The following is a 19,507-nucleotide window of genomic DNA, read 5'->3' as shown; positions in this document are numbered from 1 at the left end:
AACGCATGGGTTTGAAGTTTGATTAAATGATTAAATAAGATCCCAAATAGCGCTTATTTGCCTGTTCTATAAGATTGCCAACTTCTACTCAGATTGCAAACGGCAAGTGCATGGAAATTGATTGTACAGGTGCATTATGTATGTGCAGGCATGGACCATCATACATTGTGTTTACAGAGACACATTGGCGCAACCTCATGATTTTCAAAGTAAAACTTCCTTCAGACTTCGACAGTCGATATGTTTTCTTAATGAGTTCCTCTGTGTGGCATGGTACCAAATGTGGATCGGTACCGTACTGGTCTATGGCGTGATGGTGGAGAATGGCTGTTTTAGAAATTCAGTCTCATACATTATACCTGCACCTTGCAAGGTTATCTGAGGCCTTGTGTGACATTATGCATGTCATGGCACTTGGACGCATATTTAGCTCATCAATTTTTGTTGAAGGAAATGGAAAACAGAAGAAGAAAAAAAGGCTTCAAAGGTCCCACTCACTTATTGTTGTCATGTAATTTTGGTCCATAATGGGGTCAGACATTCCAATTCCAAAGTCATTGGTTAAATGTATTTCACCATGCCAATAATACAAAGTAAAACATTGCTTTATAAATTTGAAAGAAAGTAGACTTGATTTGTAAGTTGGGCAGATCAGTTCGGGTGATCAATTATTTTATTCAAGTCGGACAATTGCCAATTGACTGTGATTGACCAGTCTAAGTCTTGGCAGAGCTCTGCTGAGCAAATCAATATGTTGCATCCGTCCATGTAAAACTGAGTGAACCAAAAACATCTTCCTGCAAGAGAAATAGATATCCAACATAACGTTTTTATTCTGTTTAGACAGAGAAGGTTCATTTTGTGTGTCTAGTGTTGTGGTTGAGAATTATAATTAGCTGAGACTGCGTTCAGTTCACATCAACAAACTGTAAATGTGCACAAAATATATGTATAGGATACTGACCTCCACAAGGCTGCATTCCACTACGCTATTTTTAGTGAGTGTACTTGCTTTTAATTTGGAGCTGAACAAAGATGAGAAAGTAGAACACTGCAGAGGGAGAGAGACACTGGAGGGTGAAATGAAAGCCAGACTTCTCCTAATCTGTTCTTCCTGCCGCTCGCATCATCCTGGCCCTTTCTCGAGTCCTACAGCTTTGTGTTGTCATATGAATCGCCCGAAAACTCAAGTATTGTTTTACAAATAAGGCTGAGCTTGGCTTTTATGGCAATATTTACACTTTCCCTACTGAATTTTCTAACTACTGTATGTACCTGCCCAAGTCCCCATCATCAATCAGGAACCTAGAATAAAACCATTTTTCATATGAGCATGTGAATGAGAGGTGTTTTGCGTTATACATTATAGGATTTTGTTGCATTTTTCATTGGGTAAAGTGCAAATTTGATTACATTTTCGAACATTATTACATTTTCAGGATATTATTACTTTATAGGGTGCTACATACCTTTAGAGTTACAATGTCTTTTTGTTTAATATTATCATGATGATTACCCGAGGAACTGTGTTGTCTTGCACAGTAAAAGTTGCAATGTAGTAGTGTTAATTTTATCCACCATTTTTAAATTTAGTCTCAGTTTTAGTTTCAATCATGCTTGTTAGTTTTTATCATAGTTAGTCAACCTCATCCCGTTTTTATTTAGTCAATTTTTAATCTATCTAGCATTTTAGTCTTTATTTTAGTCCAAGAAAACATAATTTTGTTTGTCGAGTTTTAGTTAACAAAAACTGTCAACGTTTTAGTCTAGTTTTAGACAGGACAATCATATAACCCCTGTATATTTTGTGTCAACAGATTATGTTGATCTAAAACCATTTCACATAAAATTTCCTCTCTTCTTTTTGATGAAAAACAACTTGACAACAATTACAGTATATCAACAAGTGGCTACTATGGCTCCATGCTATGAGCTAGTAAATCAGCTAGCGTTAGTTAGCGGTCGCATTAACATTATTGTTGGAACATTATTATAGCCGTTGAATTAATGTTTCGTTATAACTACTTTTTACTTCTTCTTTTTTTGTGCTTTTCACTGTGAATCCACCTCCTGTCTGTCTCATGTGTTTGTGTATGTTGCACTCGCTAGCTGCAGATATCAGAGTGACAGATTAGCAGAGACAAGATTCTACAAAATGTCCATAGATTTTAGTCCAGTTTTTATAAAGTGATGAACATTTTCGTCTCGTCTTCATTAGTCGATGAAAATGTATACTGATTTAATACCAGTTATTGTTTATTAATGAGGGTTTTAGCCTAGTCTAGTCTAGTTTTAATCCGGTGAAAAATGTGTCTGGACGAAATTATTTTTGTTTAGTTTTTGTTGACGAAATGAACACTACAATGACAACATCAGTCATTAAATTGACATTTAAGATACAGACTATGTGACTTATGTGGCTTTGACATACTGATATTCATTTTGTTCATCTTTCAGGATGAGGTGGACAGTCAGAATCCAGTGTTAAGAGATAATCCTCAACTCCATGAGGAATTGAAAGGTTGGCTCAAAGACCAGAAAGTGCAGGAAATTTTTATGCAAGGTAAGATGGCCTAGTATCTGCTGTATTTATAAATTCAGTATTCATTATGCAAGAGGGAATTATATTCTTTATTAATTGCTCAAATATTATTTAACACACTTCTTGTCCCTTTCAGGTCCCTATTCATTGAATGGCTACCGTGTGCGTGTATACAGACAAGACTCGGCCACCCAGTGGTTCACAGGCATCATTACACATCACGACCTCTTTAGCCGAAACATGGTCGTTATGAATGATCAGGTACTCTCAGATCCATCTGTTTTCTATGCCTCATATAATTGCAAAGTGTGTCACAAATGAGCTGTTCATCAAACAAACATAAAGTATATGAGCACTGAGAAGTCATTCAGGTCTACATTGTTATTTGTAGGTGCTCGAGCCTCAGAATGTGGATCCATCCATGATCCAGATGACCTTTCTGGATGATGTGGTTCACTCCCTACTGAAAGGAGAAAACATAGGCATTACCTCCAGACGAAGGTCGCGATCCAGTCAGAACAACAATTCTGCCCATGTGAGTACACACACCCACATCTAAAGCTGTTTAATGGTATTATGAAAATGACAATATGTGTTACAGTTTTATAGAAAACGTAAGCAGTCACGTTAAGTCACAATAAAAATATTACAAGATCAATTGCACTTAATAGTTTTAAAACATCAATCGTTGCTGGACACAAAAAAAATTCCATCAGCCAAATTTCCTGAAGTTAGCAGATCAGACCTGCACAACGGTCAGGGGGAATTTTAGTCCATTCCTCTACAAAACACTTTCAGTTGAGGTCCTTTTTGTTCAAGTCAATGGACTCCATTTTTGTAGGCTGACACATGTGCACTGGACAAAAACATACACCCAATAGTACAGATACTTAATATTTTGTGTCTGTTGTTTGAGAGAACGTTCAAAAAGCTTAAGTCAAAGGTGAGTGCTTGTCATGTGGTTAAATAAGCTATCATATTTTTGTTTTGCTTGTTTGATAGTTAAGGTTGCTTATACAGTACTTTTATCAAAATTATGACATTCATTACTATTTCTTAAGAAATATGAATATTATTATTGATTGTAAAAAAATTAGTGATTCAACTTGAAATGTCAATGTCTAAAACTATCACATTTAGAGATGACTAAATTGTGACTTGCCTAATATATATTTTTGTTCGCAGGACAAAAATTTATATTAGTATATTAGTCAAGTCAACATTTTCTTTACAATGTGTTGTATGCAACCACGCTATTGTAAACATGGTATTCTGATTAATATTGTGTTGGTTTAACATGAATTAAGCAGGAAAATCCACCTGTTTTTAGCATACAACATATTAACTCATTTACTCTGAGTCTTTTTCACTGAAGCAACCCCATTCGCTCCCGGCTGTTTTACTGGATTTTGACTGATTTTGCAAGGCCTGCACAATATTGTATTATATTGCTATAAAAACATGGAACCTACCAAATTAAAGAGTAGAGTCTCTTCTTTCATCAGGAACAAAAGTATATTTATATCTGTTTCCGTTTTGCAGCAGTTAGCATTAGAATATAGCAAAATTTCATCATTATTCACAAATCTGTTGAAAACACTGGGGAAAAGAGCTTGTTGCAACATGGCCCTGGCTGATCGCTTATACCTGCTACCTGCTGGCCGTTTTTGTAATAACTACCAGAGGCTGCATCAAAGCCTTCTGTATGCCTTATTATATATATATATATATATATATATATATATATATAATTATTTATGTTTTTTAAAAAAAAAATTTTTTACGTTTTTGGGAGCAAATGAGTTAAGAAATAACAATAAGAACATTTTTGATTTGACTTCCGCTTTAACAAATGTCTTTGTCCCACTTTTTTTAAATTTTTTAATTAATTTCACTGTTTTTGTCTGTTTTTCCCCTCCTTTGTTTACATGTTAAAGATGGCGGGAGGGAGACCCAGCGGGATCACTGCTAACACTCAGGTACCCCACCTACCACCACCACCACCCCCAAGTTCCTTGCACGTTCACACATGCACTTTGTTGATTTCATTAGTGAGTTAGACTGTAGCAAAATTGGCTATGTTAATTCAACACCTGCAGAGTTAAATTTAACACCTTAAAAGTGTCTATATTGGTCCACACTAAATATAATCAAACAGCACTTTTGAAAGTGTTATATTTTTAAACTAAGATGGGGTTAAAACAACTCTGATGGTAGAGAAATTTAATGCTAGTCAACACTGGTCAGTGTTCGTCGACAGGTGCAAAAAGGCGGAGATTAGTTAGATCTCTGCACAGTTAATCTAACACTAGCTGATCAACTCTATAAAATAACACCAATAAACTCTGAAAATGTTACAAAAAAAGTTTAAATCAACTCCCAAAAATGTAACTCTAAAATTTTAACACTCCAATTTTTGCTGTGTAAAGCGAGCTTTATCCTGGTCCTGCCTACTCCCCACAGTGGCAACACAAGGTAAATTAGGATTTACTGTTCGAAACGATCCTTGTAACGCTTGGTGTGTGGTATTTCATTTAATCATCTAGTAGCCCGACGAGACCAATGAAGTTCAGTGTAGGGTTGTTGTGTGTTCCTTGAAAAAACAAGGATCTGCCAACCATCAGTTTACCTACTAATGCGATATAAAAATGTTACTATAATAAGACGATGTGTGCTTTGCCACAGTGTACATCCAAATGATTCTCACTTGTCATTGTTTGACCCTAAAGGTTTTTTTATGTTTTATTTAAATTAGTAACTTATCCATGCCACTTTATCCAAGAAATAACCTGCTTTCTAAAGCTGTAGTTAGTCCAAATGTTCTTTCTCGCTTTCAATGCAGATCAGGAAGAGCTTGGCTCAGTAATGATTACCATGGACACACAATGAGTGATAACATGACAAATACTGGTACCTTCAAAACGATTAATAATGATTACACAAATTTTGACTAAGTAGCAGAACAATTTGGTAAGCTGTCTGACAAGAGAAAGTCCAGAAAGTACAGTTATTGGTCACTTTCAGTAGAAAAAAAACAATCAAAAAAACAATGATCTCCAAGGTGAGTGTTATACATCACTAGCCGATTGAGTCACAAGGAACGCTGATGACTTCTGTTTTGGCCTTATGAACAAGAAGTGAGAGAAGCATATAAAGGACTTAATACATGCCCAATATTTTATTTCTAATATTTTAGTATCTTAAGTTATACGTTAGTGTTAATGATGAAGGATGTTTCCCACTCTTTCCTTCGTACAGAGTCATTATACACGAGCCCAAGCAAACAGCCCCCGTCCAATCATGACATCATCGGGTCCAAGCCCAAAGAGTTCCCAAGGGACACTGGCCTCCCAACAGCAGAGTCAATCGCTGCAAAGCCAGCAAACATCCAGCCAATCGCACCATTCTCCCAGTGGCAACGGACGGGAACAGAGAGAACAGCGCAGCTGTCGCTCATCCCGGAGAAAAGGATCAGATAGCAGCGTTGCGGAGGAGGACAGGGACAGAAGAGAAGAAGCTGTTGGCAAAGGTAAGGCTCTCCACCTGCCTACATTCCTTTGCCTTTCTGATGTCTCTCTGTGATTGCACACATGAACAAATCAGAAAATGTAGATTTCAAGAAATTATATGTATGTACAGTACTAGGGATGTTTGAAACCATTTTATGATATCACTAGTACTGATACCACTAAAACTTTTGATACGTTTCCCCCACTATAGCATTTTTCCTTAAAATTGCACGAAATTTGTGGCAATTTTCTACACTCAGTTGGGTCAAAAGTAACCCAATTATGGCTAAAAAAAATCTATCCACTTTATGGGTCAATTTGACCTAGCTTTCTGGGTTTTTTTTTTTTTTTATACAATGACCCACTTTTTTGACCCAAGTAAAGAGTCTGACCAATATTTATGTGTTGTTTAATGTTGAAAGACCAATTTCTTGACTCAAAGTTGGGTCAAATCAAGTAGAGGATCGGTCCATTTTTGACCCATAGTTGTGTTATTTTTTTACTAGTGCTGTCAAAGTTAAAGCGTTAACTGGTTAATTAATCACAAAAAATCGCACTATTAATTTTGACCATAGATGAAGATTATCCTTTAGCGTGACAGCGGATGGCTAAGTTTAAATAGCACAGTTTGTGTTTGAGCAATAAACATAATTACATGCATTAAAGTAAAGCATTTAATACATGTTTGCGTCTTACATTAAGAATATTTGTTCATGTCAAAATATTAGGGTCATTTTTTTTTCAATTTTAAATTATGCAAGTAATTAACTGATTAGAAAAAGAGGAGGATGAGGGCGTGCAGTGGATAAAAAAATGTTGAAGACATCCTCATAACATTAAATGTCAAACGAATTAACACATAACCAGTGCGCTTGAAATTTGGCGGGAATTTTTTTTAAATAAAAAAGCCATGTCTTTTAAGTGATTAATCGTGATCAATCAAAATTCTAAGATGCGATTAATCTGATTAAAAAACTGAATCGTTTGACAGCTCTATTTTTTACCCAACTGTTTTTAGAGTGTATTTTTTTAATTTCTAGTTCCTGACTGTAAAAAGGCCACAAGACAGCAGCCAATACCAGTATTAGCCGCTGTTGCGAGTACCTATACCGTTAAATAAGGACGCGTATCTGCCGATACCACTCACTCATCCCTAGTACACTCTAAAAAGAGTTGGGTCAAAAGTAGCCCAATTATGGATCAAAAATGGGCCGATCCACTTTATGGGTAAATTTTTGAAAGATTAATAGTGAATCTCTTTTTTTAATCCTGCAGACTCAAAGTCGAAGGCCAAACAGGCAGTTAACAAACGCAGAAAGGGTGAGGATGATGAGAAGAAGATAGGTCTAAAGAGACTGAAGACAGACATGGCATCTGACTTCTCAGAGAGCAGTGATTCTGAAAACCCACACAAGAGGATGGCCCATTCGTCATGCTCCTCTTCGTCATCCTCATCGTCATCCTCTTCCTCCTCCTTTTCGTCGTCCTCCTCAGAGCCAAACTCTGAGAATGAATTAAAGACTCGCAGCAGTGATGTGAAATCAAATGTTTCGAAAATGGAGGATGAGGAGAAGACACTAATGCAGGCTGCCAAAATGAATGATTCCTTATCTTACATTGGTTGCTTGGCGCCATGGGCGGAGCTTCAATCTACAGAGGACAGCAAGAAGGCTGTAAAGGAAGCAAGCAAAATGATCACAAAAGAGGAGGAGGAATTGGTGGCAGTGACGCAGATCACCCAATCTCCACGGCAACAGATGCCTCTTATGTCTGACACTATCCAGGCTACCATAATAGAGAGTAGCAAGAACACTGTGAAAGGTAAATTGCACTCATTCATGTCAGCTCTCAACTATCTGATGATTACAACCTATTGATCAGCTGTCAATTTTTACAGCCTCAACTCAATGTCAGACACCTTCTTTGCCACACATCCATGGCAGTGGCGTGATTGACATCACAGATGATGCACAGGCCACCGTGCATCAAGAGAGTTCGGAGGCTGTGTCGGCTCTGCTTGCCTCCCAGAAGGCAGAGTCCACAGCCCTCTCACCTTACCTCACCTTGCACCCATCCCCCGTCTCCTCCCCTCCTGTTCCTTCTTCACCTTCACCCTCGGAAGGTGGCCGAAGGACAGAAATTGACCTTGCGATGCAGCAGGGTCTAATAGGAGGTGGTGTGACAGCAAGCCGGAGTTTAAATAAGACAGAGTTTTCTTCTTCGGAAGCTATCAGGTGAGAACAGAATGAAAGTTCATTAGTTGTTCTAAAAATATTACAGTGTATTATAAATGTCAAACATTCTGTGAACTAGGAATTGTCATGTGTGCACCAGATTCGATTGCCTCAGTCTGTTTTTGCAGCTCAGCTCAGTGACTATGAGCAGGGCAGCGAAGTCGAAAAGTTGGAAACAGTCACAATTGCTTCCTTCACTTAACTAGAGAATAAACGACTATTAAGACATCAACATCTATGTTCAGTACTGTGAGGCTTTTACTTTGAAATTGGCACCGTGGTGTGTTATATAACAACCGTTATGGTGTGGCCGGCTTGACTCACACGGAGATTAACGCGGGGACATCATCCCTACATGGACTTACATATGAATGGAGTGTCAATCGAACCCTCGCGGCTGAAGCCAGAGGGCAGCCATCTTACGTTGCCACTTTTACTGACAACTTCTGTTATTTTATTCGCTGTAAGCACTGTTGTTATGTCATGAGTGCGTGCTTTACGCTAGGATCCCTGTATGGAGACAGGAGAGCTTCGCAAATAGCGAACTTCACTGTTTCCAGCGACCATTCAGAATATATTATCTCAATATTGTGAATTGTGACTCACAGAGGTTAGGTTTACATTTTGCAGCAATTTTTTTCCTGATGTGCTTTACTTTCACTTGATTGTTGTTGGCTCTGACAACATGATGCAGACAAATCTATGAATAGCACCCAGATATATGCCTTATAATAGAAAATTAAAAGTCTTCTTCTTACCTCAATCAAACCCAAAAAACGTGTTAATACTTTGTCCTTCCCTTCCAAAAATGTTTTTACACGTTTTTTGTGGGGGGTTTTATGCAAGAGCTTTGATGCAGCTTCTGACATGAAGAGGTGGCTTAAAACAATAGTAGTTATTACAAAAAACGGCCAGCAAGTGGCAGCAGAGTATAAAAGATCAACCAGGGCCATGTTGCAACAAGCTCTTTTTGCCAGGGTTTTCAACAGGAATGTGGAGAATGATGAAACTTAGCTATATTCTAATGCTAATTGCTGCAAAATGGAAACAGATACAAATATCTTTTTTTGTCCTGATGAAAGAAGAGACTCTGATCTTTCTTTTGGTAGGTTCCATGTTTTTATAGCAATAGAACACAATATTCTGTGGGCCTTGCAAAATCAGTCAAAATCCAGTAAAACTGCAAAGGGGGTTACTTCAGTAAACAGAACAGAATATCAAATCGCAAAAGGAAAAACATATATTCAATCTTGACCAGCAGACATTCAAACAGGTGTCTTCCATTAGTCTGTACTTTTGTTCAATGCAGTACATTATTTAGAAGCCCAGAATCAGTGCATCCAGTACTTTTAATGTTCCAAATTCATTCATTGTTTGTTGTTCTCAATGTTTTGATGACAAGGCAAGCTAAGAAAAAATACCTTCTTGTGTTTTTCAGACCTGTAACATCAATGGCTGATAATATAATGCTGATAGACAAGGAAAAATCAGTCATTCCCCATCATTTTCTTCATCAACATCATCAACAGCAGCATACGCAACAACAACACTACACGTCTGGCATCAAGAGTCCATCTTTATCTGAGGAGCAAAGCAAACATCAGCCACACCCTGACAAGATGAACACAGTCCTTTCCACTGACTTGACAAAAACCAAAATGAACCCTAACCCAGCTTCCCTCGACTCCATTAAACAAAAAGCCCAGCACCCCAACAACTCTCAGAGCCATCTATACCCTAACACGAGTCAAGCAAACCATATCAAGTCTAAGACCAACTTAGGCCTAGTGGATAGTTCAAAACCTAAACCCAATACCTCTCCAGAGGTCTCTAAACATAAAATCCCAAGAAATTGTGATACCTCCTCCCCTCCATCAGTCTGTTTGTCCAGTAAAGTAGAAACAAATGAGCCTCCTCGATCTGGTTTTAAGCCAATACCAGCTCACTCAGAGTCAGGTGGGGGCAGTACTATCAGCAGCACCAGCCCTCTATTTATAAATAAGAATGAGACATTCACTGTTTACAGGGACCCAGCTCTGATCTGCTCAGACAATGAAAACTCTTCCTCCGCCACCGTGTCCTCTAACCATGTGGCGGCATATCTCCATCCTCACCTACACGGCCTCCACTCGCCATCTCCCCACTCCCCTTGCCTCACCCCTTCGTCCCACCCACACGCTGCCTCCCACCTCCTTGCTCCTCCTCACACCTCTGCCTTACCTCACCCACACCTTCTACCCCCTGGGGTTCTCTCAGCCATGCCTCCTCCTCACACAGCAACTCTGCTGGGGGGCCACCCACAGCTGGATTCCCCTGGAGGGTTAGGTCACCTTACCCTACCTCATCCGGGAGCTGCACACCATCAGCAGTTCCTACAGGTCTGCCTCAAGGGGCATTTATTTGAGATTACCCCCCCCCCCCTCTTGTTTTTCAATGGTCAACTAAAACCCTTTGCATATTTTCAGGGTCAGGGAGCCCCTCCACTACTCACCCAGTCTCATACTGGAGCTGCAGGTTTGGGCCTCTACCCCATCATTTGGCAGTATCCCAATGGAACACCAAGTTCCTACCAACAAGGACTCAACCTACCCCCCACAGCTAAATGGGTTCACTCTGAAAATTCAGTTGCTGTTAATTCTGAGGTGTCTCTCCGAAAGGTATGTGTACTTTTGGACTTGTGGCATGTCTGTATGATTGATTGAGGTTTTTGTTGTTGTTGTTTTTAAAGAAAGAGTTGTGTCTTCACCTCTTGGGCTTCAAGGAAGCACTGACATTTGTAATGCATTAGGGCTGTCCCAAACGATAATTTTTCTCCAGATTAATATCTTTACAATTAGTTGATTAGTCTAATGAATAATTTTGCAACTAATTTAGCGGTAAATTTTGGATTGATAATTATTAATTCACAAAAACACTTCTGAACACTTATTTAAATTATTTGTATCAAAAAAACTTTTACAAATTAATTTACAACTGACATTATGCACATGTCTACGCATTTATGTATGTTGTGCGTGCCGACATATTTACGTCATCAGCGACGTCGGCACTATGTGGACTAGTGTTGCATGGGATACCGGTACCAGTACCGTACCTCAATGTTTTGGCGTCAAAAACGGCTCAGTATCAAAACATTTTTAGCACCGGTACTTAAAAAAATGAATACGAGACAGCCCGCCAACTCTGTTTTAAAGGCGGGTACACATACACGCATGGCTGCCTGTCTACCAAGTGGCACGCCTCTTTCAGCTTGTGTGCGAGAGGGCTCAGGAAGATGGCTTCATGCACTGAACACTGACGTGCTTGCTGGCTGTGCACTCCTCGTTGAGAAGCATAACAAGCTAATTAAGGCTCACGCATTGAACACTGAAGCGCTCGTTGGCCGTGTACTCCTCGTTGAGAAGCACTACACGCAGTGTCATATGGAACTTTTTTCTTACATGACCGACAGCCACTGCATGTCAACCGACATGACGTTTTGTAACAAGTGCAAATGTTTTTCGCGGAGAAGCAGAAGAAAAAGCAACAATCACTGGCCCTGCAGTGTACTCAAGGTGCGTTCAATGAACAGGCACACAGTAGGAAATCACAGGGATGCATAGAAAAAGCCCAGATGACTGACAGAGTGACAGGTTGTGACACATTTTTTGACACTTCCCTTTAAAAATAAGTATTTGATTGCGCATTTGACTCATTGGGAGCGTAATGGAGAAGAGCAGAGACATGCACGCACACTTAAGCAACGATACATTGAGTCATGGGAGTGCCACTGTATTACCAATATTTAAAACGGATGACATCAAATGCAGTCAAATACAGTACTTCAAGAATATGGCATGCAATGTGAAAGCACATACAGTATATACATAAATATATACAGTATTTACATAAATTAACATGTATACATCCTAATATTTTGAATTAATAAAAAATAAAACAAATTTTACTGCTTTTGCTAATGTTTTAGATTTTTGTCGAGGTACCGTTTCAGTACCGATATCGAGGTAATTTATGCAGGTATAGTATCGAAGTCAAAATTTTGGTATCATGACAATACTAATGTGTCGGGACAGCCCTATAATCCACAGTATTTTTCTTACAGTAATTTCTGGACTATAAGGCGTACCTGACTATAAGCCGTGCTTGCTAAATTTGGGGAATACTCGAGTTTGTTACACATTTAAGCCGCACCCGACTGTAAGCCACAGGTGTTTTAATGTTACCGCACCCGGTTCCCGCTACTTTCTTTTCCATATTGAGGGCGCAAATTGTCTCGCTCTCGTTCTGTCTCTCCTACTGTATTTGGGCTCACTTGGTTTGTTTTGCTCTGCCTGACGCTCTTGCGCTTCCTTTATAGTGCGCCCCCTTGTGATCTGATGGATAAGCCGCACCTTTGTATTAGCCGCAGGGTCGAATGCAAGTGAAAAAAGTAGCGGCCTATAGTCCAGAAATTACTGTATACTCTTGAGATTTTTTTTATCGGACTTCAATTCTGAAGACATCAGTTTTGTCTCAATATAAGAAAAACTGTAGATGCTAACTTGGGTTGAGATCTTTGCCATTAATGAAGAATACTGTACTTCCTCTTTCACTCAGCCCCTGGGCTATTTTTTGTTTGTATATTTCAGACACCATCCTACTTTAAATATGCATGACAAGTCTTGTTTACACAGGAAGAAGTACCGTATTTTTTTGGACTATACGTCGCTCCAAAGTAAAAGTTGTACCAGTCAAACAAACAAGAACAAACATGAAGAAGAAAAGCATACATAAGTCGGTCTGGAGTATAAATGCAATTTTTGGGGACAATTTATTTTACAAAAACTACACTGGAGCTCGGGCTCACCCCCAACATTCCCGTCCCTGCATGGGTGCATTCCGAAATACGCTCCTAGCGCACGCTTCTTCACTCCAACCGTCCAAAAACGCAATCATCAAAGTTCTCCCAAAAATTAGTGCCAGAAGCCAGTGCAGGCAGTACAAGAAAAGAAAACAATACAACAACGATCTACGGATTTCTTTTATAACATAGACTGTATTTGGAAATTACTGGAAGAGGAGTGCGCTCCTCTCTGAATACACACACTCTGAGTGGTGTTAAAGTGTACGAGTGAATTTCTGAACACACACCATGTTGACGGCAAAACAAGCTCCAGTTGGATGAAATTTCAACTTTCTTTATTGTTTAACATGGCTTACGTTAACTATAATCCTGTGTTGCTTGTGGCCAACAGTAGAATTCTAGTTGGGTTTTGCGTCATTTAGTGCTGTAAACAGTAAATCCTTGTTGTTGAGGACGCTGTATGCTAGCGGTGGTAGCTACGTCACACAATAGTTGCCATCGTCTTTGAGGTCTTCTTGTGCTTCCATTACTACTTCTACTTTCTTTTGGCAGTTGGCATATACTTTTGGTGCATCACCACCACCTTTCTTAGCATGCTATAAAGGTGGCCGCCGGTAGTAATACATGACTACTACTACTATTTCTTCTCCTTCTTCCATTATTTCTTCTACTGTCTTTTGGCTGTTGGCAAATGCTTGTGGTGCATTAATGTTGAGAAAAGGTTGCACAGAAAGACAACTTTTAGGGAACCTGGACTTTGGGTGTCAGTCTGAGCTCTAATTTATATAAATCCGAAAAATCCGGTAATTTCTTTAAAGTACAGGCCAAATGTTTGGACACGCACCCATCTCATTCAATGTGTTTGCTTTATTCTCATTACTATTTACATTGTAGATTCTCACTGAAGGCATCAAAACTAAGAATGAACACGTGGAGTTATGTACTGAACAAAAAAGGTGAAATAACTGAAAACATGTTTTAGATTCTAGGTTCTTCAAAATAGCCACCCTTTGCTCTGATTACTGCTTTGCACACTCTTGGCATTCTCACCTCTGGGAACTCCTTCAATACTGTTGGAAAATTATTTCAGGCGAATACTCTTGAAGCTCATCGAGGGAATACCAAGAGTGTGCAAAAAATAAATAAATCAGAGCAAAGAGTGACTATTTTGAAGAAACTAGAATATAAAACATGTTTTCAATTATTTCACCTTTTACTAAGTACATAACTCCACATGTGTTCATTCTTAGCTTTGATGCTTTCAGTGGGAATCTACAGCGTAAATTTTAATGAAAATAAAGAAAATGGACTGCATGAGAAGGTGTGTCCAAACTTTTGGCCTGTACTGTATATCAAATGCAATTTGTATTTTTGAATTTACATTGTGATTCTTTATTTTGCAATGTACTTTTCATGTCCAGAACACAGCCAGTCCATGGTTGCACCAAGCTGTCGGTAGTGCAAGTGACAGTTTGGGTTTGCTGAGTCACGTCCCTGTAAGACCAGCCAGTGCTGATCCTCACCGCCCATCTGTTAAAATCAACACACACGCTAGCCCACCACTGTCAAAGATTAGTGTGGATATTCGCAAAGAGTGAGTCAAGTCAATCCATTTTTTCTGCTTTTGTCAGAGACGTGCAATCAAGCTAATTCTGTGAAAAACACAAGGCAACATCTTACTTTTCTTTCTTTAGAGATTTGGATAAGAGATGTTTTATGGATCCAATAAGAAACTTGACCTTGTCCCACCTAAAACAAGAACCAGCAGACAGTAACAGGCGCATCACTGGGAAAGATGCACAGCTTCACCGTCTCTACTTGGACCCCCACAGCAAGGCGTGCCTGGCTAATACACAGGTATACTACTCTCAAACACACATTAATTGCGGTTAAACTTTGAATCAGTTTAGTGATGAGTAATGTTGTGTTTCAGAACAATTCTGATTAAATCTGTCAATTAGGATCTCATTAGATTATGTCTCATAAATTGTCCAGTCGGCTTATATCACGAAAGTCAATAGAACTTTCGCAAACCACGCACCCAAACGGCCCAGGTCCGTCAAGCTCGTCTCCACTCCATTGAAATCCATTGTAAAATTGATCCATAAAACTTCTGTCAGCTGCAAATAAACTATACCAACTACAAAAAAAGTTCCCAACAAGCTGTAGACCTCCAACAAGCCAAATTGTGAAGTGATGTGCCCATGGATTGTGTAAATCATTCGTTCCATTACCAAAGCCAAAAACAAAATGGAGTGATGTCTTCCATGGGTTAAACAATGTGGACGGTTTTACCCCCAGCTAAATTTATCCAAAATAAACAAGCATTCCTACGTTTGCTCCAAAGTAAGAGCTTGTAAAGTAGCTATACAGTAATGGGCTAGACTAAAGCTAATTAGCCCAAATTTTGGGCGAGTTCTTTATGATGCATTGTCATCAACGGAGAAAGACCCCAAAAAATCATCAGCTCAATGCTAACACGTGATGTGAAACGCCACAGGTGAGCTAATGAATTAGCATTAAGGTTTAAATCTCAAAGTAAATTAAAATATGTTAACACAAATGTGGCAAAATACACAGGAAGACAGTATAACATATATATATTTTCTACTCTTTGGGGAAAAAAATTATATATTACTGCAAACAGGTCAAGACATGTCTATCCATCAATTCTACATAATATCTGCATGCGTGAACCAAACTGCCCCCCACAGGCCAAAGTATATAACAGAAGCAGCACATACACCGTCCTCACCTCAACTTGAAGATAAACATGGATGACAAAACGAAAGACAATTGTAAATTTGGCACTCCAAAATTGTATTTGGAATCAGCACTTGAAACACAAGCAATTTGATTAAACATCTGAAGAAATTCAGTTAATACATTGGAGAGACCACAACTGCTTAAGGAGATAACCCACTGCAGTTAAAATACAAGTAAAGGTAAAGTTACAGAAGTGAATGAAACTTATGCCATGTTCCGTTAAAATATATATTTTTGTTTTTAACAATATTATATTAAATCATTTTCTTCACAATTGTAAGACCTACTTGCATTAAGGACTATTGGTATCTGGCATCAGAAGATACTCACATCGACTCATACTCGTTCTGAAAGTGATCATGCAGTCCTTTATATTTATTTTGACCATGTAGCCACAGTATGCACCACTTATAAGCACTCCGGGTTATCTTCCTCGTTTAACCTGTTTTATTGGTACATTTAAAAAGTAGACTATCATATAACATGTTTTCTTTCCAAGGATGCTGTTCAGGCAGCGGAGCGAGCCAGTAAGTACAAAGAAGAGAATCGTCAAATTCTGAGGGAGAGCATCGAGGTGGCCCCTTTTACTGCCAAAATTCATCGCTCAAGTGAACCTGGGATGGACAGAGAACGAGAAAGAAGCCGAGATCCCACTTTTCCTGTCAGGATACCAGCTCTTGCCTCCCTTAGCCCAAAGGCAGGCCACGCACATCCCCATATCATCCAGCCAGAAAAGAGCAACTATTTTACCACTTTGTCCAACAGTGTTATAAATGAGCCCCCAAGACTGTACCCTTCCAAAGAACTCAGCTCTTACTATAAGAAGGTGTCAGTTGGAGCCCAAGGGGTCGTAGCCAGTATTGGAGCAGCTGTTTCAAGCCAAGCTCTGTCGCTAGGCAACTACAACGCCAAAGTGTCCATCTCTAGGCCACCTCCCCTAATTAAGCACCATCCAGAGGGCGGTGAGGGTCTTGCAGGGAAAATTACTGAACAGCTCAGCCAGCAGGTTACGCTAGCCCAACATCAACACCACACAGGTGTAGCAAGGGTGGAGCGCTGCAGCCCTGCTATTTCTCCTTCCTCCTCTACATCTCCCTCTTCAGTATCTAACCACCATCATCACCACCACCACCCTCAGCAGCAGCAACACAACCTCAGGGCAATGCCATCTCTTCACAGAGCTCCCGTCTTCCATCCACCCACTCAGCATGCTCTTGAACGTAAAGATGCTGCGGACAGAGAGCGAGAAAAGGAACGGGAGAAGGAACAGGAGAGAACTGGCTATGGTGGACGTCTGTCTCCACCAACTCTCACACCTATCCAGCCAGTAAGCTTAGCAGCAGCTGGCAGCAAAACATCAGTTGAGCAACAAAAGCCTCCCACGCTATTGCCGGAACTCAGGGATGTGAAAGGTCATGGAAATACTGCCATTGTTGCCTCAGCTGTCAGTGTTGAGAATATGACGTCATCAGGTGGTTGGAGAGCCGGTCATGACAGAAGAGCGCTCTTCTTTGGAGACAAAGGCGTGTCAAGAGATAAGCCCCCAGCTGCAATGGCATCCGTCATTGTACGTCCACAAACATCTGTTAAATTTGACAATCCTGCAAACAAATCTGGTGCTATGGTTAAGCTTGAGGGGGAAAGCCAAAAAGCGGGAGAGAGTTCAAGGGATCATGGCGCTAATAGAGTTATTCAACCCAACTCTAACCTGGATGACATGTATGTCCAATATAAAAGGACATCACTTCGGACCATGCAGGGGGTTGTGGGAGCCGGTACTACAAACTCTGTTCATAGGACTGCAATGTCTCCATCTATACAAAGTAGAAGTGAGGCAACGACCCCTGAGCTGGCGTACTCGCTATCATCTCATCATGGGCCAGGAGAGCAGCAGGTGGGGGTTGGATCACGTACCTCATCTCCAGGAGGATCTTTGCCTCCTTCTAGTCAGCCTGGCACACAGCAACCCAGCCCTAATCTCACCCCAAAACTTAGCCCTTGTTCTGGCACCGGTCAGGCTTACTCACCCTCTTTTGTTCACCTCAAAAAGCACAAAGCTGCATTGGCAGCAGCCCAATCAAAAAGCAACCTCTGCACTGCTCCCACGTCTGCCACAACTGGATTCTCATCTCTAATTGTGGATCCCACTGACAAAACTCACAACTCCACTCCTCCACCTGCGTCTAGCCAAAGCTCATCTTCAGCAGACAGCAGTAGCAGCAACTCAACAAGTGGCAGAACAACACCAGGGAAATTAAGCCCCCTACACAATGGCCAGTCCTCTGGGCCTGCTTCAACAAGCAGTGGGCAGGCCAGTAATTATCACAAGCTGAAGAAAGCCTGGTTAACGCGGCACTCTGAAGAGGATAGGAACACAGCTGCTACTTTTACCCCAGTTAGTACTAAACCCGAGAAATCGCCCAGCGTCAGCAACACCACAACTATGACAGAAATGATCAAACCATGTACTGTCAATCTTAGCGCCTCCACATCCAATGAGGTGGAGCTGAGCAAGGATGCTGCAAACAAAGGAGAACGAGAGAAGCTCTCTGAGGAGAAGACAGGCGGAGCAACAGTTGGGGAGGAAAGGAAAGGCTCTTCTTCACTAAGGCGAGGAAGCAAGCGAACATACGAGTCGGCTTCAGAGAGTGGGGGAGACGACTCTGATGCCAGCGAGAGCAAAATGGAGGGCAGGGCCAAGCGTCAGCCCAAACCAACTTACAAGAAGAAACAGAATGATATGGCCAGGAAAAAAGGAGACAATGAAAAGGAAGAGGATGATGTGAAACCCAACGGCATCTTTAGATCTGCGAAAGAGAAGACCAAACTCAAACTGGCCAGTAGCAGTAAGTCTTAATATGTAAAATGATATTCTAATGTTTGTAGATGTATACAAGTAAAATAAATTAGTCAATGATATATTAACTAATTTTCTCCCCAAAATGTATAAAAACGTTCTATTTTAAATATTGCCACGCTCCCCAAAACTTATTTATACGTTGTTTTTTTATGCTAGAGCATACAGAAGGCTTTGAAATGCAGCCTCTGACCTGAAGAGGACGCTAAGCAATGGTAGTTATTACAAAAGTGGCCAGCAGGTGGCAGCACTGTATAAGAGATCAACCACAACCATGTTGCAAAAAGCTATTTTCCCCAGTGTTTTAAACAGATTTGTGAATAATGATGAAACTTAGCTATATTCTAATGCTAACTGCTGCAAAACGGAAACAGATATGTACTTTTTTTTCCTGATGAAAAAAAGAGACTCTAATCTTTCTTTTTGTAGGTTCCATGTTTATATAGCAATAGAAGACAATATTCTGTGGGCCTTGCCCAGCCGGGAACGAAGGGGATTGCTTCAGTGAAAATGGCTGGGAGTGAATGAGATAATGACGAATTACCCATTGACGGTGGCATATTTCGCTGAGGAATAACAAATGACCAATTGATGATTTCAATGCGGTCCGACTTGAAATAATGACGGATTGACGACGGTTCCCGACTTTTCACGATTGCCGAATGACGTACGCTCAAAATTTATTTAAAACTCTTCCTAATGGAAAACATCTACCGAAACTCTGAGGTCATCTGTTATGTTTCAGAGTGAAAAAAA

General features: G+C 40.1%; 1 protein-coding gene across 2 annotated transcripts in view; it reads left to right on the top strand.

Annotated features, from left to right (window-relative positions):
* jmjd1cb (jumonji domain containing 1Cb) overlaps nucleotides 1-19,507 on the top strand; it is a 144,677-nt gene that overhangs the window by 103,865 nt on the left and 21,305 nt on the right. For both annotated transcript variants that reach the window (XM_086063683.1, XM_086063684.1), the window contains 12 exons: nucleotides 2,458-2,563; nucleotides 2,679-2,803; nucleotides 2,934-3,077; nucleotides 4,480-4,521; nucleotides 5,801-6,071; nucleotides 7,327-7,872; nucleotides 7,949-8,285; nucleotides 9,724-10,663; nucleotides 10,751-10,942; nucleotides 14,550-14,722; nucleotides 14,823-14,985; nucleotides 16,394-18,740. In XM_086063683.1, coding sequence (XP_085919809.1) covers nucleotides 2,458-2,563; nucleotides 2,679-2,803; nucleotides 2,934-3,077; nucleotides 4,480-4,521; nucleotides 5,801-6,071; nucleotides 7,327-7,872; nucleotides 7,949-8,285; nucleotides 9,724-10,663; nucleotides 10,751-10,942; nucleotides 14,550-14,722; nucleotides 14,823-14,985; nucleotides 16,394-18,740 — 5,386 coding nt within the window. The remainder of the gene's footprint in view (nucleotides 1-2,457; nucleotides 2,564-2,678; nucleotides 2,804-2,933; nucleotides 3,078-4,479; nucleotides 4,522-5,800; nucleotides 6,072-7,326; nucleotides 7,873-7,948; nucleotides 8,286-9,723; nucleotides 10,664-10,750; nucleotides 10,943-14,549; nucleotides 14,723-14,822; nucleotides 14,986-16,393; nucleotides 18,741-19,507) is intronic.

This window comes from Leptonotus elevatus, chromosome 20 (genome assembly GCF_054856555.1).
Source record: "Leptonotus elevatus isolate MCC_2025b chromosome 20, RoL_Lele_1.0, whole genome shotgun sequence".
NCBI classification, from domain to species: Eukaryota; Metazoa; Chordata; class Actinopteri; order Syngnathiformes; family Syngnathidae; genus Leptonotus; species Leptonotus elevatus.
The sequence above is the reverse complement of the archived record's forward strand: the minus strand, read 5'-3'. Positions and strand labels throughout refer to the sequence as shown.